This window comes from Cervus canadensis, chromosome 19 (assembly GCF_019320065.1).
Source record: "Cervus canadensis isolate Bull #8, Minnesota chromosome 19, ASM1932006v1, whole genome shotgun sequence".
Lineage (NCBI taxonomy): Eukaryota > Metazoa > Chordata > Mammalia > Artiodactyla > Cervidae > Cervus > Cervus canadensis.
The window spans coordinates 47,773,063-47,799,731 of NC_057404.1; the positions used below are offsets into that span (position 1 = coordinate 47,773,063).

General features: G+C 38.6%; 1 protein-coding gene across 2 annotated transcripts; it reads left to right on the forward strand.

The window, feature by feature from the left end:
- The first annotated feature begins 6,208 nt into the window (after positions 1-6,208).
- On the forward strand, positions 6,209-26,213 carry LRIT3 (leucine rich repeat, Ig-like and transmembrane domains 3). Of its 2 annotated transcripts, XR_006263805.1 has the most exons (5): positions 6,209-6,434; positions 9,023-9,495; positions 20,111-20,416; positions 21,322-24,455; positions 26,007-26,213. XR_006263805.1 is itself a non-coding variant. In XM_043438882.1 (4 exons), the coding sequence occupies exons 1-4, from the start codon at positions 6,319-6,321 to the stop codon at positions 22,428-22,430; spliced, it is 2,004 nt and encodes a 667-aa protein (XP_043294817.1). In that variant the 5' UTR covers positions 6,209-6,318; the 3' UTR covers positions 22,431-25,300. The 2 variants fall into 2 exon arrangements, 1 of the variants encoding a protein (XP_043294817.1); XM_043438882.1 differs by lacking the exon at positions 26,007-26,213 and having other exon boundaries at positions 21,322-25,300.
- The last annotated feature ends 456 nt before the right edge of the window (positions 26,214-26,669 follow it).

The following is a 26,669-nucleotide window of genomic DNA, read 5'->3' on the forward strand; positions in this document are numbered from 1 at the left end:
GCTATGGTTTTTCCAGTGGTCATGTATGGATGTGAGAGTTGGACTACAAAGAAAACTTAGCACTGAAGAATTGATGCTTTTGAACTGTGGTATTAGAGAAGACTCTTGAGAGTCCCTTGGACTGCATGGAGATCCAAGCAGTCCATCCTAAAGGAGATCAGTCCTGGGTGTTCATTGGAAGGACTGATGTTGAAGCTGAAACTCCAATACTTGGCCACCTGATGCGAAGAGCTGACTCATTTGAAAAGACCCTGATGCTGGGAAAGATTGAGGGCAGAAGGAGAAGGGAATGACAGAGGATGAGATGGTTGGATGGCATCACCGACTCAATGGACATGCGTTTGGGTGGACTCTGGGAGTTGGTGATGGACAGGGAGGCCTGGCGTGCTGCGATTCATGGGGTCGCAAGGAGTTGGACATGACTGAGCAAAATGAACTGAACTGAACTGAATAATGGTTAATGAGCTTCCCTAGTGGCTCAGTGGTAAAGAACCTGCTTGCCAGTGCAGGAGTTATAGGTTCAATCCCTGGCTCAGGAAGATCCCCTGGAAAAGGAAATGGCAACTCACTCCAGTATTCTAGGAAACTCCAGAGACAGAGCAGTCTCGGGGTATAGTCCCTGGGGTCACCAAAGAGTTGGACATGACTTAGCAACTAAAAAGCACAACAGCAAATAATGGTTAATAGTCTTTAATAAATAATTACTAAGTTGTTGGAATTCCTTTCCAGCTAGAATGGGAAACTGTCAGCATTTCACAATTTTCAAATTTTAATGCAAGTATTCACTTACCATTTAACAAAAATAATGAATGACTATTAAGCACTATTGTTTTTAAATCACGTCAGTCAATGCCATATATATTTTATGTAACGCTATAACCTGTGTATATTAATATGTGTTTTACTTTTTTAATTACTATTTTTATGTGTATGTATTTCCATATATTTGACATTAGAATTAAGTTTAATCAGAGTGGGTGTTTCTGTATGTTTTTTCTCTTTTTCCTATCTTGTTTTGTTGATGAAAATATTAATCAATAGTCAGTGTAAGAAAGGAATAGGAAATTTTATTCAAGCTAGCCTGAAGATTATAACCCAAGAGACAATCTTTCAGGAAGCTCTGAGGACTGTTCCAGAAAAGTGAATGGGGAGGCTGGTATATATGTACAATGAAGAACATATCTTGGTAAAAAGTTACTGCTTTTTCAAGGAACAGGTATCTTAGCTAATGTTTTTAGTGCTCTTTTAAGTATGGAAAGATGCAAGAAACTGGGTTCATAAAATTTTCTCCTTAAAATACATAACCATCTGAGAGTCAGTTCTGCCGGTTTCCCTAGAGCAAAAAGTGCCTCATCCTGACCTTCACCCTGAATTCCTTTTAGGATGTATTGTAGGTCAATGACTACTGTGGCTAATGACTTGCTTCTTATAGAACTGGATAGTGGGCAGCATTGTTTATTTTATAATCCCCTCGTTTGGGTAATAATTTTGACCAAGGTTAGAGAAGGATTTTGTGACTCATTTGTCCCTCAGTGCTAGGAATGCTCATTCCCAGATCAGGCGGGGATTTTGTTGATAGGCCACTTGGTTTGCTGTTCCTGGACTAGGCCCCGTTAACAGCAACCAAAAGCCTCTGCACTACCTGTCTTACCAGTCTGTTATGGCCCAGGAACTGTTCCCTCTTGTTGGTTATCCCCGTATATAGACTTCCACTGTTAGAATCCTTGATCTTATTACAGAACTATATATTTGGTCAGTTGTTTTAAGTTCTCTAGTCATTATTACTTTTATCTGAGGCTCAGTCATACATCTAGTAATGCAGGAAACAGTAATCTGGTAAAACAGACTGAATTCAAATAATATAGCTAGTAACATTAATAAGGTCATAATAAGGTCATAAGCAAGTATTTAGGGCTTCCTTGGCGGCTCAGATGGTAAAGTGTCTGTCTGCAATGCGGGAGCCCTGGGTTCGATCCCTGGGTCAGGAAGATCCCCTGGAGAAGGAAATGGCAACCCACTCCAGTATCCTTGCCTGAAGAATCCCATGGACGGAGGAGCCTGGTAGGCTATAGTCCACAGGGTCACAAAGAGTCAGACACGACTGAGCGACTTCACTTTCACTTTCACTTTCAAGCAAGTATTTAAGCTAAGAATTTCCATTACGTGTGGCCCAATATATCCCCAAGTCATCTGACCCAGTCTGTTCTGTACTAATTGTGGACCAATAATGGATATTTAAATTGCTGAAATATTCCCAGTGGTTCATCCACAACTCTAAGAATTGTGAATGAACCACTGGGAATACAGTTGTGGATGAACCACTGGGAATATTTTAGTACAAATACTTTTTGTGTGGGGAAGGCAAGGAGAAATTATTCTATCTGAGTGTCTCCTCAGACTAGAATTACTGGATAAAAATATAGAAACAGTATTATCATTGTGAGCTTGCTCTCTGAAAAGACTGAACTAATTGACATGGCCACTGGCAGTGAATAAGTTCACTTTTCCCATTATAGTCCTGCTAATAGTGCTGTCCATCCTAAAGGAGATCAGTCCTGGGTGTTCACTGGAAGGACTGATGCTGAAGCTGAAACTCCAGGACTTTGGCCACCTCATGCAAAGAGTTGACTCATTGGAAAAGACCCTTATGCTGGGAGGGATTGGGGGCAGGAGGAGAAGGGGACAACAGAGGATGAGATGGCTGGATGGCATCACTGACTCAATGGACATGAGTTTGAGTAAACTCCGGGAGTTGGTGATGGACAGGGAGGCCTGGCATGCTGCTATTAATGGGGTTGCAAAGAGTCAGACACGACTGAGTGACTGAACTGAACTGAACTGAATAGTGTTGTATCAGTTTTTTAAAACTAAAAGCTATATACTTTAACAAATTCATTTCATTTCACGTTTTTTTAACTGCTAGTGAGGCTGTGTATCTTTGCATATTGTGTTTTCTTATGTATTTATTTTTGTAGGCTGTTTCTTTAGCATCTTTGACTGCAGATAAAGGAAAATCAGGACACTAATCCAAATATATACAACTACCTATATGTTTGGATTGGTAAACTGCTATAATCTGCTAATTTATTTCCCCATCCTCTGCCTTTCTCCACTGTAATCAGTGTATCAGCTTTATAACTGGAATACTCTTCTTTTAAAAATAAAATTCCCATCCCCAAAATCTTCAGCTCAAAAAACCTTCAGTCAGTACTTCCCTGGTAGTCCAATGTCTAAGGCTCCTAGCCCCCAGAGCAGGAGGCCTGGGTTTAGTCCCTGGTCGGGGAACTAGATCCCACATGCCACAACTAGGAGTTCCTGTGCTGCAGCTAAAAAGATCCCACATGCCACAGCTAAAGATCTTGCATGCCACAACAAAGACTGAAGATCCCAAGTGCTGCAACTAATCCCAGCACTGCCAAAAACTAAATAATAAATATTTTAAACAAGGAATAAAAGTAATTTTTCCTTTTTTAAAAAAAAAATGCACATATCTTAACAAAAAAATCAGTCATCTGCTAAGTAACTATAAGTCTGTCAGTTGCACCCTCATGACCCTTTTCAACATGGTCCCACAGGGACTTTTCAGCTTTTGGTCTTACTCCTGTGTGTGTGTGCCATACATACAATCTGAAATGCTTATATTTCTCTAAGAACTACATGCTCTTTCTTGCTTCCTCCATTTGTTCCTGCTGTTCCTCTGCTTGCCTCTTTCAGATTTTCCACTTAATACATTGGTGTGCCTCACGGGGCATCTCAGGTACCACTTGCTCTAGGAAGCCTTTCCCCACCAATACTGTTGGGTCTGGTGATCTCTTGTGCTTCTTCCAAGTGTATTCTGTGCCTCTCTTTATCATGTAATTCCTTCTGTGTAGTGATTATGTCTCATCCATCTTTCTACCCCTCAGTTCAGTTCAGTCGCTCAGTTGTGTCCAACTCTTTGCAACCCCATGGACTGCAGCACGCCAGGCCTTCCTGTCCATCACCAACTCCCGGAGTTTACTCAAACTCATGTCCATTGAGTCGGTGATGCCATCCAACCATCTCATCCTCTGTCGTCCCCTTCTCCTCTCACTTTCAATCTTTCCCAGCATCAGGGTCTTTTCAAATGAGTTGGTTCTTTGCATCAGGTGGCCAAAGTATTGGAGTTTCAGCTTCAGTATCTGTCCTTCCAATGAATATTCAGGACTCATTTCCTTTAGGATGGACTGGTTGGATCTCCTTGCAGTCCAAGGGACTCTCAAGAATCTTCTCCAACATCACAGTTCAAAAGCATCAATTCTACCCTTAAGACTTAGTTTAGTGCTTTGTACATAGTACAAAGCACTGAATTCTTTTTGTTTTTTTTTTCCATTTATTTTTATTGGTTGGAGGCTAATTACTTTACAATATAGTAGTGGTTTTTGCCATACATTGACATGAATCAGCCATGGATTTACATATGTTCCCCATCCCGATCCCCCCTCCCACCTCCGTCTCCATCCCATCCCTCTGGGTCTTCCCAGTGCACCAGCACTGAATTCTTTAAATGCTCAGTAAATACTGAATGAGCAAATGAATTGTGCAGATTCTGAAACTTCCCAGTATTTTATTTTGAGAAAATTCATTTGATGCTGTTGTTTATGTGTATTATTTATTAGTTTTAAATAGTGTTTTCCATAATCTTATTTTTATGGAATTAATTTTCTTTTAGAAAAGTTTTTTGATTTAAAGATGATGAATAGAACCATGTCAAAAGGAAGTTAAGTGCCTTATATATTTATTACCTAGATCCTTTTGTTTTTCACCAGCCTTCACTTTATTTTTTTAAAATTTATTTATTTTAACTGGAGGCTAATTACTTTACAATATAGTAGTGGGTTTTGCCATACATTGACATGAATCAGCCATGGATTTACATATGTTCCCCATCCCGATCCCCCCTCCCACCTCCCTCCCCATCCCATCCCTCAGGGTCATCCCGTGCACCAGCCCCGAGCGCCCTGTATCATGCATTAAACCTGGACTGGCGATTCGTTTCACATATGATAACATACATGTTTCAATGCCACTCTCCTAAGCCATCCCACCCTCGCCCTCTCCCACAGAGTCCAAAAGACTGTTCTATACATCTGTGTCTCTTTTGCTGTCTCGCATACAGGGTTATCGTTACCATCTTTCTAAATTCCATATATATGTGTTAGTATACTGTATTCGTGTTTTTCTTTCTGGCTTACTTCATTCTGTATAATAGGCTCCAGTTTCATCCACCTCATTGGAACTGATTCAAATGTATTCTTTTTAATGGCTGAGTAATATTCCATTGTGTATGTGTACCACAGCTTTCTTATCCATTCGTCTGTTGATAGACATCTAGGTTGCTTCCATGTCCTGGCTATTATAAACAGTGCTGCGATGAACATTGGGGTGCACATGTCTCTTTCAACTCTGGTTTCCTCAGTGTGTGACCATTCCATTCCATGTTATGGGTATGGAAGTAGTTTTTTAAGTATTTAATTTTTATTTTTGGACAGAGCCTAATACATGCTAGCAGACAGGAGAATTGAGCTTCAGATAAGGTTTGATTGCTCATAACTTGGGAAGTTAGCTTGGAGCAAACTGTGTTCTGGAACAAAGATAAAAACCTTCACTGAAAAATAAATGTGTTGGTCATGAGCCTGCACTGCATAGTGAGGAGCTGGGAGCATCGCAGGTTGCTGTCTTACCAGAGTCTCAGTGCTGCTGTGACAGTGGTGAATTCAAGCATTTTGCCTAAAATATTCTAGGTACTGGACTTTATTTAGTTTGTTTTGGGGGCTAAGCAGAACATGGCAATATTGATTAAATCAATTTTATGTCATGCACTTCTATCTTTAAAGCTAAATTTTATAAAACTGAATATTATGCATGCTGGTAGAAAGCAAAAAGTAAAATTTATAATGTTTAACACGCAAGTAATCTATAGTATTTTCTAACATCCATAAGATACTGAAGTATTTTGAACATTATGTGTTTCTTCAAGGTATAGTAGCAATACATCTAAGGAAAAGGGATTTGATAGGCATTTCCTGGCAAATTTAGATATGAGAAACTATTGAAATTTTCTTGATACTTGTTTGATTTTTACTTCTCTTAGAATGTGTTACTTTGCTGAAAACAGTTTCAAAGTCTAGGCGGATTGATCCTCTCCAAGCTACACTTGAAGGTTAAGTAACTACAGATCTCAGCTAATCCTGTGTAATCTGCTGTTACTAAATGGCCATTTGCATTCCTGGCGCACCAGTTTCTGAATGCTTAGGATTTGGTTTTTACCTTTTGTCCAAATAACCTCTAAAAGGAGCCATGCATCTCTTTGCAAGTCTGTGCGTTGCGCTTAGCTTTTTGGAGAGAGTGAGCTGTTTATGTCCTTCACAGTGCACCTGTGATTATCACGGCAGAAATGATGGCCTGGGATCAAGGTATGCTTCTCTCCTTGCTACTCAGTGTTCTAATGATTCCGAGGAAAAGGACTCAAACCAGATGGCCTTGTTTTGAAAGCAGTTGCCTCTGCTCAGAAATCAGAGAGGAGGCTTAATTTAGATAAGCTTTAATGTAATTGTGTTAATCCTGGTTGCCTACTCCATTGTGAGCAGTTTAACTCCTTCAAAGCCCCTCAAATTATTTGAGACTCTCAGACACATTGTGTTACTAAAATATTCATTGCACTTGTATTCACACAATGAACCTTGCAGGAGGTCAAACCACTGAGATTTGTGTGGCCAGTTCAACCTGGTTATGGAAAGCAAAAGGGGGCAGGGCTGATCGGAAGGTGTGTGACATGCCCAGATCGTTTGCTTCCAGGGTTTTCCCTTTCATTTTGAGGATTATTTACTCAACTGAATAGACTTTAGGAAGTAGGAAGGACAATCACATGAGTGAAATTAGAGACGTTTGTAATCAGAATTTTTCATTTTAAGATCTTAGAGTTTGAAAGAAATGGGTCAGCGTTTTGTGTTGGACACTGTGGGACCTTGCAGAAGTTACTTAACCTCTGTGTTTCTTTAATATATGCATGAGTCCTTTCAGATAGAAGTTAAAAACAAAACAGAACTCTTATTGGCTAAACATAGTAAACTTTTTTTTGAGAGAGAATTTTTAATAACAAAATCAGACTTTTTGTGTGACTCAGTTGAAGTGAACAGTGAGCCTCAAAGTAATTTGTTAAAAGAATCGCTCAATTTATGTCTTACAAATTTATACAAATAATAATTAACACATATTTTTGTATAATTTTTCGTGTTATTTTATAAAATTTACTAACTCCTGGTGTCTGAGATATTCACTCAAAGTGGTTAAAGACAGAAGAATGTAACAATTTAAGACCTTGGCAAAAGATATACTGCAGTTAATGACTCAGATCAGACTACCTTTCAGAAAACAGTAACAGAAGTGTTTCCTTCTTCACGGTGGCCCCATTATTGATGCATTTTATAAAAATCATAGCATGTTATGCCTGATAAGAACTCCAGAAATAATCTAGTTTGACCACTGTCATTTTTTGGATGAATAAATCCTATAGAGATGAAATGGCTTGTCTGAGATCACAGTGTTGAATTGTTGCAGTGACTGGCTGACAGACTGGGTCTTTTAGCTTCCAGTCAAGGCTTTCTGCAATGCACTGGAATGCTGACTTAATGAGAAGCGGGATCATTCTGGTATAAAGTACACTGAAATTTGTGATTCAGATTAGAGATGAAGAGGTATGCCTAGAGAATTCCAATGATGCATAGGCACTTCTCCTAAAGAGAGGAGATGAGGCAACCAGCACATTGCTTATGCCGCTTCCTTCTCTTTACATCATGGGCTGGCTTTAAAAATTCACTGATTTAATGTGATGTGTTTTACTGAATGGCTGTTTTATTGTTACTATTTACTACATGTGTAATGTATCATAATTCAGTTGATGCTTTATATTAATCATTTCAGCAATCTGGTGGAGCTGAATATATAATGGGAGATAAATAGGTCTTTTTTTTCAGGTTTAAATAAATCTAAATTTTCTGATTTTTCATACTTTACACCCACATATGGACAGGCTTGTTTTCCTATGCCTGTTTTTCTCCATGCCAGAAACAAGATCATGATGTCATTTGCTCAAGGTCACTTAAATTGTGAGTGGTAAAAAAAAATAAACTTGCAGTTAATTGGTTTATTTCTTAGGCTGAAAGCAATGCAATGGTCACATTGTTAAAACAGAGCTTGATTTTAGTCATCCAGTATGAACATTTGCCATTTCTTTCCTCCCTTCCCTCCTTTCTTTCTTCCTTTCTCTTGTGCTCCTCTTCATAAGCATCAATTTAAATGGGGCATTTCCTAAAGAAGTTTAGAGTGTGCACTTTGGAGCTGGATAGATGTGGGTTTGAAAGGTGGTTGTGTAACCACTAGCTCTGTGACTCTGGCAAGTTACCTGATGTTGATGGGCCTCAGTTATTTTATCTATAAAAATGTGACTGATGATAATAATAGCAAACACCTATTGAGTGCTTGTTAGCAAACACCTACTGAGTGCCAAGAACGTGTAAACTTTTCATCCATTTCAATTACTCACCATAAGAGTACCATGTGGGAAAATGAGCTGAGACTGGTGAAGTGGCTTTCCATGGCCACAAAGAAGATGATAGAGCTTAGAGTCAAACCAAGACCAGACTGACTCTAGAGCTGGTACCTTTACCTATTCCCTAATATCAGTTCATTGGGCTGTTGTGATGATTAAAAAGGGGTGGAATGTGATGTATATTGCACAGGCCTGACACATAAAAAGTTCAGGTTTAGTCACATGAAATTAAGGATATTTGATGGTTTTTAAACTGCAAAAATGGCCATTTCATATGGTTCAACCTAGAAGAAGGTGATGAGGATGACTATTAATGAGCATTCAGCTAGGCTGAATGGATACTTCGTGCAAACCAGTAGGGAACGAAAAATTCTATGCATATTTCAAATAAGTATTACTTTTTTCAACTGAGCCTCAGAAAACAGATTTCCTTCCATTGCTTTGTGACACTAGGGTGGTGCTATGTAATGACCTTGATATGACTGAGTTACCTACAAACTTTCCCGTGGACACTGTGAAGCTTCGCATAGAAAAGACTGTTGTCCGTACGATCCCTGCCGAGGCCTTCTACTACCTGGTGGAGCTCCAGTACCTCTGGCTGACTTACAATTCTGTGGCCAGCCTTGACACCAGCAGCTTTTACAACCTAAAGCATCTGCATGAATTGCGCTTGGATGGAAATTCTCTGACTGCTTTCCCTTGGACATCTCTGAGGGACATGCCTGGCCTGAGGACCCTGGATTTGCACAATAACAGAATAGTCAACGTGCCAAATGAGGCAGTCAGGTACCTGAAGAACCTCACCTACTTGGATTTATCAAGCAACAGATTAACCACACTGCCACCAGATTTCCTGGAAAGCTGGTCCCACTTGGTGACAGCATCATCCAGAAGCCTGGACCTTCCACCAAGAAAAATTATTCTCGGTAAGCTCACAGCCTCTGGGCTTTTCCGGTCCAGGTGGTTTGCTCTGTGTACCTGCTTCAGTTGTCCACTACTTTTGCATCTGTTGAATTTGGTGTTTTACTCTGTACTTGCACTTTTGATGGAGCAGTACTTTATCATTTGACTGAGGTCAGTCTATCGGTCTGCCCTGTGTAAGGTATAATGACTCTTTTTGTGACTGTATACGTGCACATCATGTGTGTATGTGTATGAGCGTGAGTGCATCCATGTTTGTGGACTGAGGGCAGGAAGTGTTTGTGTGTGCGTGTGAGGGGAGGGAAGGAAATTTGCCTCATAGACTGAGAGACAAATGCTGCTCTTAGAGAACCTGGGGAAGAATGACAGAATCTGTCAACCTACTCTGATTCTCATGAGCACATCAGTGCTCCATACTCTGCCACAACTGATCTTTTGCTCTGGTCTCTTTTCAGCCCTTTATCAGGGTCTTCAGGAGTGAGGGAAGGGCATCTGCATCTTTATTTAGTAGCAGTGGTTTAGTTGATTAGGAAGTATAGCTTCCAGATGTGTGTGTATGTATGTGAGTCGCTCAGTTGTGTCCAGCTTGTTGTGACCCCATGGACGACCCCACGGACCAGGCTTCTTTGTCCATGGGATTCTCCAGGCAAGAATACTGAGTGTGTATCCATTCCCTTCCCAAGGGATCTTCCCAACCTAGGGTTCGAAGCCAGGTCTCCTGCATTGCAGGCAGATTCTTTACCATCTGAGCCACCAGGAAAGCCCTGTAGCCTCCATATAGTCTTAATTAAAAGACAAACAAATAAACTAAACCCCAGTTATTGTACTGACCCTATATGGGTCTCCTGATGGATTTAATCTCTTAGTTTAGCTGTGATTAACCTTGTGTATTTTGATCCTGAATTTGTTTAGATTCTATGGATATTTATCTTGGATTCTTAACATATAAACTCCTTCTAGCAAGCCCTTCTCTTCTTTTTGTCTGTCTTCCTATAGTGCTTGCACAGTGCTCTGGTGAATGCCCAGTAAATGTGACTGCCCAGCTGAAGTCAGTGAACTGAGACCCTTCTCAACAGTATCTGTGAGCAGTGAGGCCTTGTCCCACTTTTGTATGAGACACAGACCTGAAGCTTTGACAAAGCAATTTAATTTGCTAAAGTTTTGTTCACCCCATAAGGCTTTTTGAATTGTACAAGATATGTTCATCATGGCTGCAGAAGAAGTTGTAATTCTCAGAAAAATGAAAGAAATTTTGAGTGTTTGGTCAGTGAAGTGACTTATAAGACTTTTGAATGAGAAGCAACTGGATTCCCAGAAATTGTGCCAGAAATTTCTACTGATCAATATCACTGGCTAAATATTTTTTGAAATAAAGTATAAATGAAAGATAAATTTGATAGTTTTTATAGACAGGAAAGTACTATGTATTTTATAATAACTGTAAATGGAGTATAACCTTTAAAAATTTTGAGTCACTATATCGTACACCTATAACATATAGTATCTCAACTACACTTCAATAAAAAGTGTTTTAACTGGAAAAAAAAAGAAATACTGTGATAGCACTTAAATGGCTTTAGCATTACTTTTGTTGAAATGTATATGCATTTTGGTGCTTATGAAAGTAAAAATATTTTCTCCATAAGAACCAAATAGAGAAAAAGTCACAAAATTTCTCTTGCACAGCTGTTTCATTTTTTGACCACTATCTATCCTTCAGATATTTTTGTTTAGATAATAAGAGAAGCATTTTAGGGTGGGTTAGAGAAAAAATTAGTTTAATTTAGCAATAGTTGTGGACTCCTTAAATATTAATATATATACTGTGATAGCCATGCAAAACCATACTGTAGTACTTAATTACTTTATTCTAGTGACTGATTTGATTCTTATGAGTAACACTAATGGCTAGAAATTTTCATAACTTAAAATTCGATAACATTGGAATTTTATTTCACTATGTATTTTTAAAAGTTTCTTTGAATGCAATTCCTGATTCTAATAAAATTACCCAATGGAGATATAGACTAGAAAATAAAATCAAATTACTAAATGGCTATTAATAGCTCTCTAAAGATTAGTTCCTAATATTAATGTGAAGAAATAATTTTATAGAACATTAATATTTTCCTTTTTTCTTTCCTTGCCTTTAGAGTCAGATCCACAAAACATCACTTAGACCAAAGTCAGTGAGGTTATCACCTGTATTTTCTTCTAGAAATTTTATGGTTTGAAGTCTTATATTCCAGTCTTTAATCCCTTTTGAGTTAACTTTTGTGTATAGTGTAAGGGGGTGGTCTAGTTTCATTCTTTTTCATGTGGCTGTCCAGCTTTCCCCACACCACTGACTGAAGAGACTGCCCTGTCTCCTCTTCATGTTCTTTCGTCCTTTGTAGTAAATTGTCTGCACCTGTGTGGATTGTTTCTAGGCTCTCAGTTCTGTTCCGCTGATCTGTGTGCCTGTTTTTGTGCTAGTGCTACACTCTTTGATTTTTACAGCTTTGTAGTATAATTTGAAGTCAGGAACCATAATATCTCCAGCTTTTTTCTTTCTCAAGATTGTTCTGGCTATTTGGGATCTTCTGTGGTCCAATACAAACTTTAGAATTATTTGTTGTCGTTCTGTGAACTATGCCATTGGAATTTTGATTAGATAGCATTGAATATATAGATTACTTTGGGTAATATAGTTACTTTAAAAATATTAATTCTTTCAACCTATGAGTACAGTATATCATTCCATTTATTTTCATCATCCTCAATTTCTTTCATTAGTGTCTTATAGTTTTTAGTGTACAGATCTTTCATCTTCTTAGTTAAATTTATTTCTAGATATTTTATTCTTTTTGTTGCAATTATAAATGGGACTGTTTTCTTAATTTTTCTTTCTGATTGCTTGTTGTTAGTGTATAGAAATGCCACAGATTTCTGTATATTGATTTAGTATCATGTGAGTTTATTGAATTCATGTTTCTTTTTTTGGTGATTATTTTTAGTGTTTTCTATATATAGTTTCATGTCATCTGCAAATAGTGACAGTTTTGCTTCTTCCTTTTTAGATACAAGTGCCTTTTCTTTCTTTTCCTTTTTTTTTTGCCTAAATTTTTTGGCTAGGACTTCCAGTATGCTGCTGCTGCTGCTGAGTCACTTCAGTCCAGTATACTGTTGAATAAAAGTGGTGAGACTAGTGCTCGCTTCGGCAGCACATATACTAAAAGTGGTGAGACTAAGCATCCTTCTCTTGTTTCTGGTCTTAGTGGAAAGCTTTCAGCTTTCCATCCTTGAGTATGATGTTAACTATGAGTTTGTCATATATGACTTTTACTATGTTGAGGTACATTCCCTCTATACCCATTTTGTTGAGAGGTTTTTTTTTTTTATCATAAATAGATGTTGAATTTTGTCAGATGCTTTTTTTGTATCTATTGAGATGATCATGTGTTTCATCCTTCAATTTATTAAATGATATATTACACTGATTAAATTGTGGATGTTAAACCATCCTTGCATCCTTGGAATAAATCCCACTTGATTATGGTATATGATCCTTTTATTGTATTCTGGGATTTGGTTTGCTAATATTTTATTGAGGAACAGTTCAGATTATTTAAAAACTTACACAAGAATACTTTTAGTATAACATTAAATTTATGTAATTTTACATAATGCATGATCATGAGTACTTTACAATTTGCAAAGAAAAAGACTAAAAGTTATACTAATTGATTAACTGTTCTCTTTGACATCTTTCTGCTTTTCTGTATTTTCAAAATGTGCTGCAATGATCATGCATTATTTTTTATAATCGTAATAATAAGCAACAAAAGATATTTTGAAACATGTCCAGCCATGTGTGGCAGCTGACCAAAGCAAAGTCGTGACTGCTGCGTAACAAAATGGGGAAAGAAGTGCTACCCCCTGAAAAGAAGTCTAGTTCATGTATGCGCACCACACACGGAAAACTCAGTTTTCACATCTGGAAAATGGAGATAACAGGATTTACTCCATCTTGCTAATAGAAATGTAATGAGAATGCAGTTTATGTGACAGTCTTTTTGAATATAACTGGACAGTTTCTGAGGCTATGATTTTAGATCAACAACAATCCATAGCAGTTGTGACTGAGATGTGAGTATATTACAAAGAAGGACTTCTCTAGTTTGACTTTTTTGTTAGTTTAACTATAATGTACCTAAGTCTTCCAATTTAATTGTTAAAATATGGCAGTGAGAACCAGCTCTAGATTATTTAGAATCAAGTGCTTAACTGTAGCAAATTATATCTTTCCAGGTGCCCTGTAGAATTTACTTTTATACTATTATAGTGGGATACATTCTCTTTTCATTTCATTTTTATTACCCTGTGTTTATTGTTGTTAATGGATTCTATTTATAATAGTAATAGTAGCTAATACCGATGGATGCTAGGCCAGGCCTAGTTCTTATAGTTTATGGATGTAACCTCTTCTAATCTCACATTAACCCCATGATAAGTACAGTTTCATCCCTATTTTATAGATGAAGAAATGAGGCACAGTTAAAACACTTGCCCAGATTCATTTATTCCATAGTGATGGAGGTAGGGTTTGAATACAAGCCATTTGGTTGTAGAATCCATGCTCTTCCCCACTGCTTTGTAATGCAAGGTATGTAGTAGTACCAGAGTTATTTTCCTCATATATATTATTTTACTGATCTATTTAAATCAAATATTTATTTAATGAAAAAGAATTTAGGGAGAGGCTTTTCAGTTACTCCATTTCTCCTCTGTGTGAATAAAAATACCAACCTAATGAAATTGTCCTTTAATGTAGTTATAAAAATGTAAAGTAGTGTCCTGCAAATAAGCATTTAAATTAACTGTGAAACTAGATTGATTTGCAGTACAGGTAAATTTCCATGACCTCTTTCTCAAGAATAAAGAAATATTTACACAGGCAAAGTCTGTAAGGCCTAACACTGTTTATCTTGGAGGAAAAACTCTGTAGTAGAAGAGTATAAATTGCTTTTTTGTGTTCTTCTTACTGGAACCTAAAGTTGCGTAGTTGTAAAGGGCTCTTCTATTCAGAATGGCTTCCTTGGTGGCTCAGGAGTAAAGAATCTGCCTGCCGATGCAGGAGATGGATTTGATCCCTGGGTCGGGAAAATCCCTTGGAGACCCACTCCAGTGTTTTTGCCTGGGAAACCCCATGGACAGAGGAGTCTGGTGGGCTACAGTCTATGTAGTCATAAAAGAGTCAGACACAATTTAGCAACTAAACAACAAAAAATTCAGAATGGAGTTTGCCAAAGGGTAGTGGTAACCCTGAGTATTCCCACCGAATTCTGTAAAACGGCATTAATTTAGTTTGACAAATACTTCTGACTCTGTTGGCTTACCTGCTCTTTCCTAGGCAGAGAGGAGACAAATCCGTACAATTAAGGCTTACCCTTTGCCAGACATTCATCTGAGGACTGCCTGGTATTATCTCAGCCTCTAGGACAACCCCATGATGTGGGTCTGTGACTGTCATCACCTTCTTTTTCCAGCTGGTAAAGAGGCAGAGTCAAGTTTCAACTTCACTGTCCATCTCCAGAGACATCACTTTTATTTTTTAAACTTTAAAAAATTTTTTATCTTTAAAAATTTAGTTAAAAAATTTTTTTCGGCTGCACCATATGGCTTATGGGATCTCAGTTCCCTGACCGGCGATTGAGCCCAGGCCATGGCAGTGAAAGCCGGGAATCCTAACCACTAGGCGATCAGGGAACTCCTTAATCTATTTTTTAATTTGAGGAATTGAGATATCATATGCATACTGTGAATCTTAAGTGTACAATATAGCAAATGATGGTAAACCTATACCTGCACAAAACACAGAGCCTCATCAAGATGCAGAGTCTTTCATCACCCTGGAAAGCTTCCCTGTGCCCTTTCTCATCAGCCTCCCCCCACCCCAGACAACTACTACTTTTATTTCTATGACCATAAGTTAATTTTGCCTATTCTGTAATTTCATTTGAAGTGCTCTTGTGCTTGGCTTCTTTCACTCAACATTATGTATTTTGTTGAGAGTCAACCATGTCATTGCACATGCTGGTAGTTTCTTATTGCTCAGTCTATTCAATTGTATAAGTGTACCAGTTATTCATCTTTTTTCCTGTTGTTGGACAGATGGACTGTTTCCAGTTTTTAGCTTTATTATGAATTAAACTGCTATTAACATTTTTGTGCAAAGTTTTTGTGGCTATGTTCTCATTTCTCTTGGATAAATTCCTAGGAAAGAAATTGTTAAGTCATAGGATAGCTAGATATATAACTTTTTAAGAAAGAAACTGCCAGTTTTCCAGAGATTGTACTGTTCTAAACTTCCATTAGCACAGTCTGTTTGTTCCACATCCTCAGCAGCACTTGACATTGTCAGTCTTTATTATTTTCGTTATTCTTGGGAGTGGTTATGCCAAGGGAGTGGTAAAACATTGTCATTTTAGTTTGCATTTCCCTGATGAGTAATGGTGTTGACCATTTACCTTTACTTATTGACCATTGGTATATTTATAATTTTTAATGTTGTTCATCTTTTTATTACTGAGTATAAGTCTTCATTAATTACATGTATTATGACTATTTTCTCAAGTCTGTGACTTGCCTATTGATTTCCTTCATGATGTGTTTTTAAAAAAATTTTCTTCATGATGTCTTTTGTAAGAAAGCTTAAAATTTTGATGACGTCTGATTTATCAGTTTTTCCTTTTATTTTTAGTGATTTCTGTATACCATCTAAGAAATATTTGCATACCTACAGGTCATAGGAAGCCCCCTTGTGGCTCAGACGGTAAAGAGTCTGCGTGCAATGCAGGAGACCCAGGTTCGATCCCTGGGTTGGGAAGATCCCCTGGAGAAGGCAATGGCACCCCACTCCAGTACTCTTGCCTGGAAAATCTCATGGATAGAGGAGCCTGTCAGGTACAGTCCATGGGGTCGCAAAGAGTCAGACACGACTGAGCGACTTCACTTTCACAAGTCACAGAGATAGTCTTTCTTTGTAGTCTTAACTTTTATATTCAGTTTTTAGCTTTATATGCTTAGCTTTTATGTTTACGACTATGACCTAGCTCAAAACAGTTTTTGAGTATAGTGTGAGGTAGGGGTTAAGGTCTATTTGTTCCCAAATAGAAGTCCAGTAGTTCTAGCACCAGTTGTTAAAAAGGCTTTACTTTACGTTTTGAATTGTTAAGTAAAACTACCTCCCAAAGTTGACTAAGGCATGGTACTGCCTTCAAGAGCTTATAGTCTACAGAATAACTTTTGTACTGGAATTTATTGCTGAGTTTTCATAAAGAATAGCATATCTGACTACTGTGATGCACAAAAAACATTATCCTTTGAGAAATGGGACAAGGCAAAGTTCATTTACCCCTATCCAAGAGTAGTTTAAAATTAATTAATGCAAATTGCTGGTTGTGGTTGGTGCTTAGCCAAGGAATGCAGTACAAGTAATAGTTTAACTTTCAGACAGTTCTTGTATCTTTGTCCCCAGAAGAAAAAAAAACACTTGAATGTGTTCCGCTCTAGGTTACTATTATTATTAAGGCTTTAAAAGTTGTACCCTTAACTTTAGATGTTCATAGCATGAATAAGTATTTTATTTTTGAGGGGTTTAAAAATAAACACATCGCTTTTAGATGCAATCCTTTGGATTAATTTTTAAGGAATTTTGTTTTACCATTAACACTTCTTTTTTTTAACAGTTTCAAAGTATAAATGAAACTCTTAATTTTATAGCTCTTGATCTTTCCCCATATAGCCTGTTATGCTGCGGACATTGCTGTTTTAACACTTGTTATTTGTAGATGACAGCACTTACAGCTGCTACCCATACTCTAGATGCTTTTAGGTGGCAAAGAGATAAGTGAGTTGTCGTGGAAGAAGCATTAGACTAAGAGGCTCAAACACCTAGGACTTGGGACTCTAAGCTACTTACAATGTCAAGGCAGTAAATTCTTTGTGCCTTAATGTCTTCTGGTAAGAAATTGGAAGAACCATACTAGCTTCCTGAGGTCAGTATAAAGACATATATATGGTTGTTAAGGATGAGAACTTTAAGATCAGGATAGTGAAAGTGAAAGTTGCTCAGTCGTGTCCGACTCTTTGTGACCCCATGGAATTCTCCAAGCCAGAATACTGGAGTGGGTAGCCATACCCTTCTCCAGGGGATTTTCTCGACCCAGGGATCGAACCCAGGTCTCCTGAATAGGTGGATTCTTTACCAGCTGAGCTACCAGGTCAGCTAAAGCAGGGTAAAATGTAGACCCTTTACAGTTTTTGATAAGTGCAGTATTTGTCACATAGGAAGCAACCAATAACTGCTGTTTTGTGTTGTTATTATTTTAATTTTAACTTTTATTAAAGTATAATTGACTTACAGTGTGCTTAATTTCTGCTGTATAGCAAAGTAACTCAGTTATACATGTATCTATTCTTTTCATGGTTTATCACAGGATATTGAATGTAGTTTCCTGTGCTGGACAGTAGGACCTTGTTGTCTATCCATCCTATATGTAATAGTTTGCATCTGCTAATCCCAAACTCCCAGTCTTTCCCTCCCGTCCTCCACTCTCCCCCTGACAACCATACGTCTGTTCTCTATATCTGCAAGTCTGTTTTTGTTATTATTTTATAAAGAAAAAAATCTGGCATACCAAGTCAAAGTCTTTTGAAAGTATGAGTATTCTACACATATTATATTGTATGAGAGAATGAATTTGATATTTATCGACAGGTTGAGTAGAATTTAAATCAGTATTAGAGAACTGATTATAGATTTATGGGACTAAATGTGAGAAGAAGGTTAAGGTAATTCATCCATGAAAGAAAAGAAATTTCTAATATAGAAGATAGTAGAGACAGCAAGCTTTACCAAACTGGCAGAGAAATATGAACCACTCACAAAGTCCTGTTATAATAAAAATAGGCATAGATAGAAATCTGGAATTTATGAATGGTTAAGTCTTCCACCATGGTTAGACTTTTTTTAAACTTGCAGTTCTGTTTTTTCTTCTTAAAAAATCAATACAAATCCACTCCACAACCACAAATCTCTTTGACATAAATCTTTTCTAACCTTGGGCTTTTTTTGTAAGGCTGGTATGGGACATCACTCGTAAGGTCCTTAAGGAGATTTCTGTCTGACTGAATGCTCTGAAGTCACCATCTTAGATCTTTCTGAGATCCTAGCAACTAATTGTATAGAACCACCCACCTGAATTTGACTTTTGCTCTGAGACCCTTCCTTCATTGGAGAATTTTGGAGAGGGTGGTGTAAGAAGCAGTTTTATCGGGTTTAGCTCCTTTACATTTAGCGATTCTTCCTTTAGCTGTTGTCTCTCCTTTATGTTTTACTATGAGCAGCAAGAAGACAGCAGGCAGCAGTTTCAACACCATGTGGAAGTATCCTTAGCTAGAACATTCATTTCATCAAGTACATTTTCTACTTTCCGTGTTAACCACCAGTGACAGTGTTGCTAAACTTGCTGCTACTTCATAACAAGGGTGTGCCCTTTTCTCTACTTTCCAATCATATTTTTCTCACTTTTCTTTAAGCTTTCACTGACAGCCTTGTTGAAGGGTACAATACTTTGGCTAACAGTTCTGAAAGCCAAGGCAGATCCTGCAGGCGCTGGCAACTGGAAGCTGTCAGCTAACTGTATTTCCTGCCGCTGAGTCTCTCTTGAAGAGGGATGTGAGCAGTGTGCCTCCATGGCCACCACATGTGACATTCATGCCAAGCCATGTTCTACCACTTTTTTCCAACCTTGTCACCTAACTTTGCCTATGTCTCACTCTATGCTTTTGTTACACAGAAATTGTACTACCGCAAAGTCACACACAAAATATTGACATACTGCAGGCTGAGTTAGGTGCCTCTTAGCATCCTAGAATAATATTTATAATAATATAATACTTTCTGGCACTCTAGAAATCTGTCACCATATTTATGACATTCTGTGATATTTGGATTCAGATCTTGACTTTGACACTAATCAGCTACATGACCTTGGTCAAGTTATTTGGTTTCTCTGTGTCTCAGCTTCTTCATTTTTAAAATGGGGGAAATAATATTCTTTTCATAGAACTGTAGGGATTAAATAAAATAATAACAGGTAAGTGCTTAGAACAGAGCCTAGTATATAATAAATGTTCAATAACTATTAGCTATGATCATTAAAGGATTCATAGGTGGCTCAATGGTAAAGAGTCTGCCTGCAATGCAGGAAACTCGGGTTTGATCCCTGACTTGGGAAGATCCCCTGGAGAAGGAAATGGCAACCCACTCCAGTATTCTTGCCAGGAAAGTCCGATAGACAGAAGCCTGGTGGGCTACAAATTTGTGGGGTCACAGAGGCAGACACAGCTGAGTACGCACACACACACACACATGATCATTGATGATCTGAACTGACAGGACAGATTGAATTTGGCGGCTGGAGTGCAGGGTAAAACTGACAGAGCGGTGACTCTGACCCCTCAAAGTACTTCTGTTTTTAGGGCCAGAGTGCAGAAATGCCACCCCACGAGGCTGTGAGTAGACGGATGTCATCAGGAAAAACTTTATCACCCTTTTCCTCCCTTCTGGTCTAGGTCTGCAGGACAACCCATGGTTCTGTGACTGTCACATTTCCAAAATAATGTCATTGTCAAAAGTCGCTGACCCTGCAATAGTACTTCTTGATCCGATGATGGTGTGTAGTGAACCGGAGCGCCTCACAGGGATTTCGTTTCAGCGGGCTGAGCTGGAGCAGTGTCTGAAGCCATCAGTGATGACCTCGGCTACCCAGATCACATCTGCTCTGGGCAGCAATGTCCTGCTGCGGTGTGATGCCACTGGCTACCCCACCCCGCAGCTCACGTGGATCAGACCAGATAACTCGCCAGTTAATTATACAGGTATCTTCTTAATTCAGGCCTTTGAAATAAGGTGTTTACAAATGTCTGAACTTAATCTTGTGTTTTTGTATGGTTTGAGATTGGCTGTCTATTTCTAATAAAATATTGCTAAGAGTGTTGAATGGAAAAATTTTGAAAGGTACACTTTACTGATTAGTATTTTCCTCAGTTTGTCTGATTAACCACATAGATGAAATTAGACAATCTGATTTTTTTCTTTTTCTTAGATGGAAAACAACATGATTCAGCATCTGGATGGTTGCAGATAGGCCTCTGTCTTTAACTTCCCTCCATCAGAGGAAAATATAAAAAAAGCAACTCATGGTTTACCAGGTTATTTAAGTGAAATATACTGTGAAAGAAAGGAACAGAAATTATGACTCATCCATGCTAGAAAATGATCCATGATGCCTTCTGACTGTGTGGATAGTTAGCATTTTATTACAATGAAAAAAATATTTTGAGAAATATTGAAGTAATGTCTTCTGATAAACATTTTATAGAATCACAGTGGGTTAAAATTGGAAGGGATATCTGAGATCACTTTGTCTTATCCCTTTATTTAAAAAACGTGGAAACAGAGGTCTAAAAACTGATAGCTTGTCTAGAATAACATGTTATTTAGTGACAAAAGTTTACTAAGGCCAAAGTTTCTTAATTCTCAGCCCCATGTATTTTTAAAATACTATTTCCCATACAAACCTCATGTCACCTGGCATGTCCAAGATTTCCATATAAACCATTTACAGAACCATCACCTGCCTTCAGAGACTTGTACCACTTCTCTCTCCGCTTATGTGAGAGGTATGCATGTAGGACCAGAAATTGTTTACTTTTCAGTTGGCATGTTGCTTGAGTCTTTTCTTTCTTTTTTCTCACAGAGTATGCATTTTTCTTTATTCCAGTAATTCAGGAATCTCCAGGGGAGGGAGTCAGATGGTCCATAATAAGCTTGACGGGCATTTCTTACATGGATGCTGGGGATTACAAATGTAAGGCCAAAAATTTGGCTGGGATGTCAGAAGCTGTGGTCACTGTGACAGTGGCCGGTGTTGTCACAGCCACCATCTCATCAGATACTTCTGAAAGAAGGACTGGGGATCACCCTGAACAAGAGGTCCAGCCAGGATCTAGACAACCCGCATCTCTGCCTGGTTCATCATCGTCTCCCTGGCCTTATTCCTCCTCTTCTCCCACTTTTCCTCCTACTTCAGCTTCATCTCCTCCCTCCACTGCTTCCTCCTTCTTGTCTCCTTTCTTCTCCTCCACTGTTTCTTCAGCTACAACTCCAAGCACTAGAATATCCACAAGCACCGCCACAGCTAGCCGACCGTCACTCCGCCCAGATGGGAAAAGAAGTGCCAAGGCAGAGATGGGTGGCGGGAAGCTTCCCCCAGCTAGTGCCAGTAGAAGGGAAGAGCTGGCACTGCTGGATCGAGCCCTGCCCATGGAAACGAATGCCACGATAGAAAACCTCCAGGTGGTCAGAGAAACAGAAGGAAGCGTGATTTTGATGTGGGACACTGTTAACACCACCCAGAACTCAGAAGTGACCGTGTTTTATTCCAAATATGGTGAGAAGGACCTGCTGCTGCTTAATGTGAACTCCAGCAAGAACCAAGTCACCATAAACGGCTTGCTGCCTGGTTGGCAATATATAGCGTGTGTCTGTCCAAAGGGAATGCCTCCCCAGAAAGACCAGTGTATCACCTTTTCTACTGGCAGAGGTGAAGAAGAAGGCGATTCTCAAGAGTCTTTCCTGATGGTGGTGAGTGGCGCTGCCTGCGTTGCTGTCTTGCCGTTGATTTTTTTCCTGTTGTACAAAGTTTGCAAACTTCAGTGTAAGCCAGACTCCCTCTGGGAAGATGATTTGGCAAAAGAGACTTATATCCAGTTTGAGACGCTGTCCCCCAGGTCTCAAAGTGTAGGGGAACTGTGGACGCGAAGGCCCAGAGCCGAATCAGAAAAACTGCCACTTTGCTCTAGGTCAAGTGTGGAGTCTCCTGACTATTAAAAGTGAGGGTTCTGGATCGGAGTATTACTGCTAAGGTTTTACAGCTCAGGCACAGGTGAGCTCCACAGAATTTCTTTCACAAAATTAAGGATCCAGGGGTATAGTTGACCCTCTGTTTGGATGACTTTTGGACACTTTTCACATCCTTTATGAAAAAAGTCACACGTGGAGTGCTTTTAAGTGTGTTTTAAAAAAATCATGAGACGTCTGAACTGAAAAGACAAATAATTTTGATATTTTTTCTGTAGAAAATGTCCATAGAAATCATTTTTAGGGTAGTGCTAAAGTCAGTTAATAATATATTTTAAGATAATACTTTAGTTCTTAAAAATAAATTCAGGTGAAAATAGTCATAAAAAGTTAATTCTGAATTTTAAAAAGATAGCTTTTTGGGGCAGTGAAGAAAGATTAGTATAACCAGCTAAGCCTTGATGTTCATTCTTGTTCAAAGTGCTTTATGGCATTTGCTGTGCACGTTTGCTGCCATTGCCTGGTAGAGTGGAATAGTGCATAATTTTGCTTTCACTGTGGTTAAATGCAACCCAGTGGACGGGGAGGGCTCCAGCTCTTAGTACCATTATGCATTTTAGTATAGTATAGTGGTATTCATATTGAAAGTATGAAAAAATTTTCCCTTGTCCTTAGAAATATGGATACTAGCAAAAATAAGTTAAAAAGAGGATCATGGCAAATAGTAAGACCATTCTGAGAAGACAGTAATGGTTGCATTCTAATACATCTGCTAAAAGACTGTGTGGGGTCTTTTAAAAAAATGTACTCATTTTAAAACAATCTCTTTAATAGTTTTATATTTACTCTTCTTTTCCCAGTCCCTCTTTTCTTCTCTCCCTCCCCGTCCTTACTTCCTTCACTTTTTTTTTCCTTCTGCTTTGTCAGAAAATATTCATGCAGCCAAAGGACCATAGCTAAAGAGTTTGTCTTTTGCCATGTCATATTTTGATTGCCTGGATAAAGGAATGATCTTTGAAAGTCTTTTAGATCCAAAAAGGATGTCTTAGGATGTTGAAAGAGCAATTTGAATGAGCAAGAGTGGATTTATTTAGTCAAACTCTAGGTTAAAAACATCAGGGAAATTTGATTGGAGTGGGCCACATGATTAGATAGGAAAGGGAATTGATAAATAAAATTTAGTTTTTCTAAAGAAATTTTTTAAACCATATTTACTAAATATTATATTCTCTACATTGAAGATTTTGGAGTATAGAACAGATTTATAAAGATGTGTTATGAGTCCTGAAATATACTGAGAAGCAAGTTCTAAGAAAATATTATATTTTACATAAGAAACAAATAGGCTTTAATGTAACACATTGTGGAAATCATAATATAAGCAGCCAGAGGATGAAAAACTTCTCATTCCAAATGGCTTTTAATTAAAAAGAAAAAGAGAAATCTAGTTTCACTGTAATCTGTATTAGAAGATTAGCATGGGTGGATGTCTTGCTCAGAACTCCCAGACCTCCCCTTCTTATCCTCTTTCCTGTCCTTTGCAACCTGTTTGACCTTGGTGCTTTCATCACTATGTGCATTGTCTAATGATCTAACAGTTTTAAATTCTGTATTCATTTTTTGGATTTTTTAAAAAATACCTTTTAAAGACAGTTTTGTGTTCAACTTATGTTAGATGATTTATTTTAAATTTAATAACTGCAAAAACGTGCATTTCTTTACTCTAAAGACATCATGGGATTTCATTGCCATATTTAAAAAGTTCATATAAACAGACTGCCAAAATACTACCACTTAGAAATAATATAGCTGTGGGAGAATGTTACAGACTGCTGAGCCAAAAGACACCCAAATTGTACAAAGGCAAGCTATTTGTCAAGAAAGATACTTGGATCATCCTGATGAAATGAATTACTGACCGCTCTCATAATTAAAATCAAGTGCAGCCTGGACTTAATTTTGCCCAGCAAGGAAAAGCTAATTGGTGGTGGAGAGGGGATTGGAATGGCTGGAGAAAGCACCTTTGTCATCCTCAACTTGGACTTGGCACATGAGGTGAGTCACAAGCAACTTGTTACTCATAGTAAGAGCAAATTGTAACTCATTTAGTTTCTAAAAATACATCTGTTTGAACATAGGGTTATCCTGATGGTATCACTGCTCTTATGTTCTTACAAGTATGTGCTTCCTTGAGTGGGAGGGAAAGGCTGATATTGTAGCAAGCAGCCTGGAATGCCACACAAGCAGCAGCCTGTTTTTCACTCTCACTATAGGCTGGTGGCTCAGACGGTAAAGAGTCTGCCTGCAATGCAGGAGACTGGGGTTTGATCCCTGGGATCCCTTGGAGAAGAGCATGGCAACCCACTCCAGTACTCTTGCCTGGAAAATTCCATGGACAGAGGAGCCTGGCAGGCTACAGTCCATGGGGCCACAAACAGTCAGATACAACTGAGCAACTGACATATATCCATTGTGAAGAGCAGTCATAAATAATATATGGTAATACATCTGGTAATTAAATATGATTACAATATATTACTTTCAGACAAAATATATTTGAAGTTGTAAAACTTGGAATACATGGTGAGGGTGTGTCACATGTGAGGCTATCATCAGTGATGTGCTGTGACATAAAAAATATTGAGAACACCAAGCAAATTGTTCATAGTGTCCGGAAAAGCAAACCCTGAAGAGAGTCAAAGAGATGCCTTGGGAAACTTTTGCAAAAAGTTCAAAGAAGAAACTTTTGACCCAGAGATTTGAATCCAAAAAGGAATTATGGCTAACAAAGAGAGATTTTAAACACACACACACCACATACACACACACATTCCCTTCCCAGGGGATCTTCCAGACTTAGGGTTCTAAGCCAGGTCTCCTGCATTGCAGGAGGATTCTTTACCAACTGAGCTATCAGGGAAGTGCAAGAATGCTGGAGTGGGTTGGCATTTCCTACTCCAGGGAATCTTCCTGACCTGGGGTGGAACCCGCATCTCCTGCAGTGGCAGGTGGATTCTTCACCACTGCACCACCTGGGCTTCCCCAAGTTATGTATGGTTACTGCTGAAAATGCCAGCATTAGGTTACTCTAGTGTAAGGAACAGAGCAAAGAAGGCAAGTGGTCTGTTATCCTCTGCATTAATAGACCATTTCTACAGGATCAGATTTAATTTTGGGTGCCAAATTTAAGTAATTATGAACCTTGATTACAACTATGGGCTGTCCATTAGAAAGCAACTAAGATCACCAAGCATGTGGTACCTTGATCATGCATGAAAGGGGTAAGGATCTGGAGCACAGACTCTGAGGAGACCAGACTAGCTTAGTGCATCACAGGGTGCTGACTCTTCCCTGGAGGACTGTGTTTAGGACCATCTGCTTGGGTTGTTAAAATGGAGGCTACTAGGTTCTACAAGTAGAAATATGAATTCAGCTGCCTGGGGTCTTGGGAACTGCACTTTGATACTCAACCCAGGGGAATGATGAAGGTGATGTAATGACTTTGAGAAACACTGTTTTGTGCAATGGATATAGAAGCAATATTGGGATGACAAAGAAGCAGAACTACTCCACATTAAAAACAAACTTTTTTTTTTTTGCTAACAGAATTACAAAACAGTGGAGTAAGTCATATTGTCATAATATTACTCAGGACTTTCATAGATATTCCAGAAGTCAGGAATGATGAAAGATACCCTAAAGGACACTGTGGACTAAAAAGTTCAGTCATTTGGACTGTAGCAGAAAGAAAGGAATATCAATAAAGTTGTATCCTTTGGTTTCAGTGGAAGAGAATGCTAATATTTGTATTAAGTAGCCTCTTTTGTTTAATTATAATAAACTTTGTTTCATATGTAAACATCTGAGTCTTAATTTGTTTAAATAGTGGAAAAATTAGGCTACAAACTATTGGGTAGGTTTGTGTCGTCCTCTTTTTATGCAATTAATTTCAACTAAGTGGTTGGATGCAGCAGCTAAGTCGCTTCAGTCGTGTCCGACTCTGTGCAACCCCATAGACGGGAGCCCACCAGGCTCCCCCGTCCCTGGGATTCTCCAGGCAAGAACACTGGAGTGGGGTGCCATCTCCTTCTCCAATGCATGAAAGTGAAAAGTGAAAGTGAAATCGCTCAGTTGTTTCCGACTCTTCACGACCCCATGGACTGTAACCCACCAGGCTTCTCCATCCATGGGATTCTCCAGGCAAGAGCACTGGAGTGGGTTGCCATTTCATTCTCCAAAGTGGTTTGATGAGAGTCACTGTAATTTTTC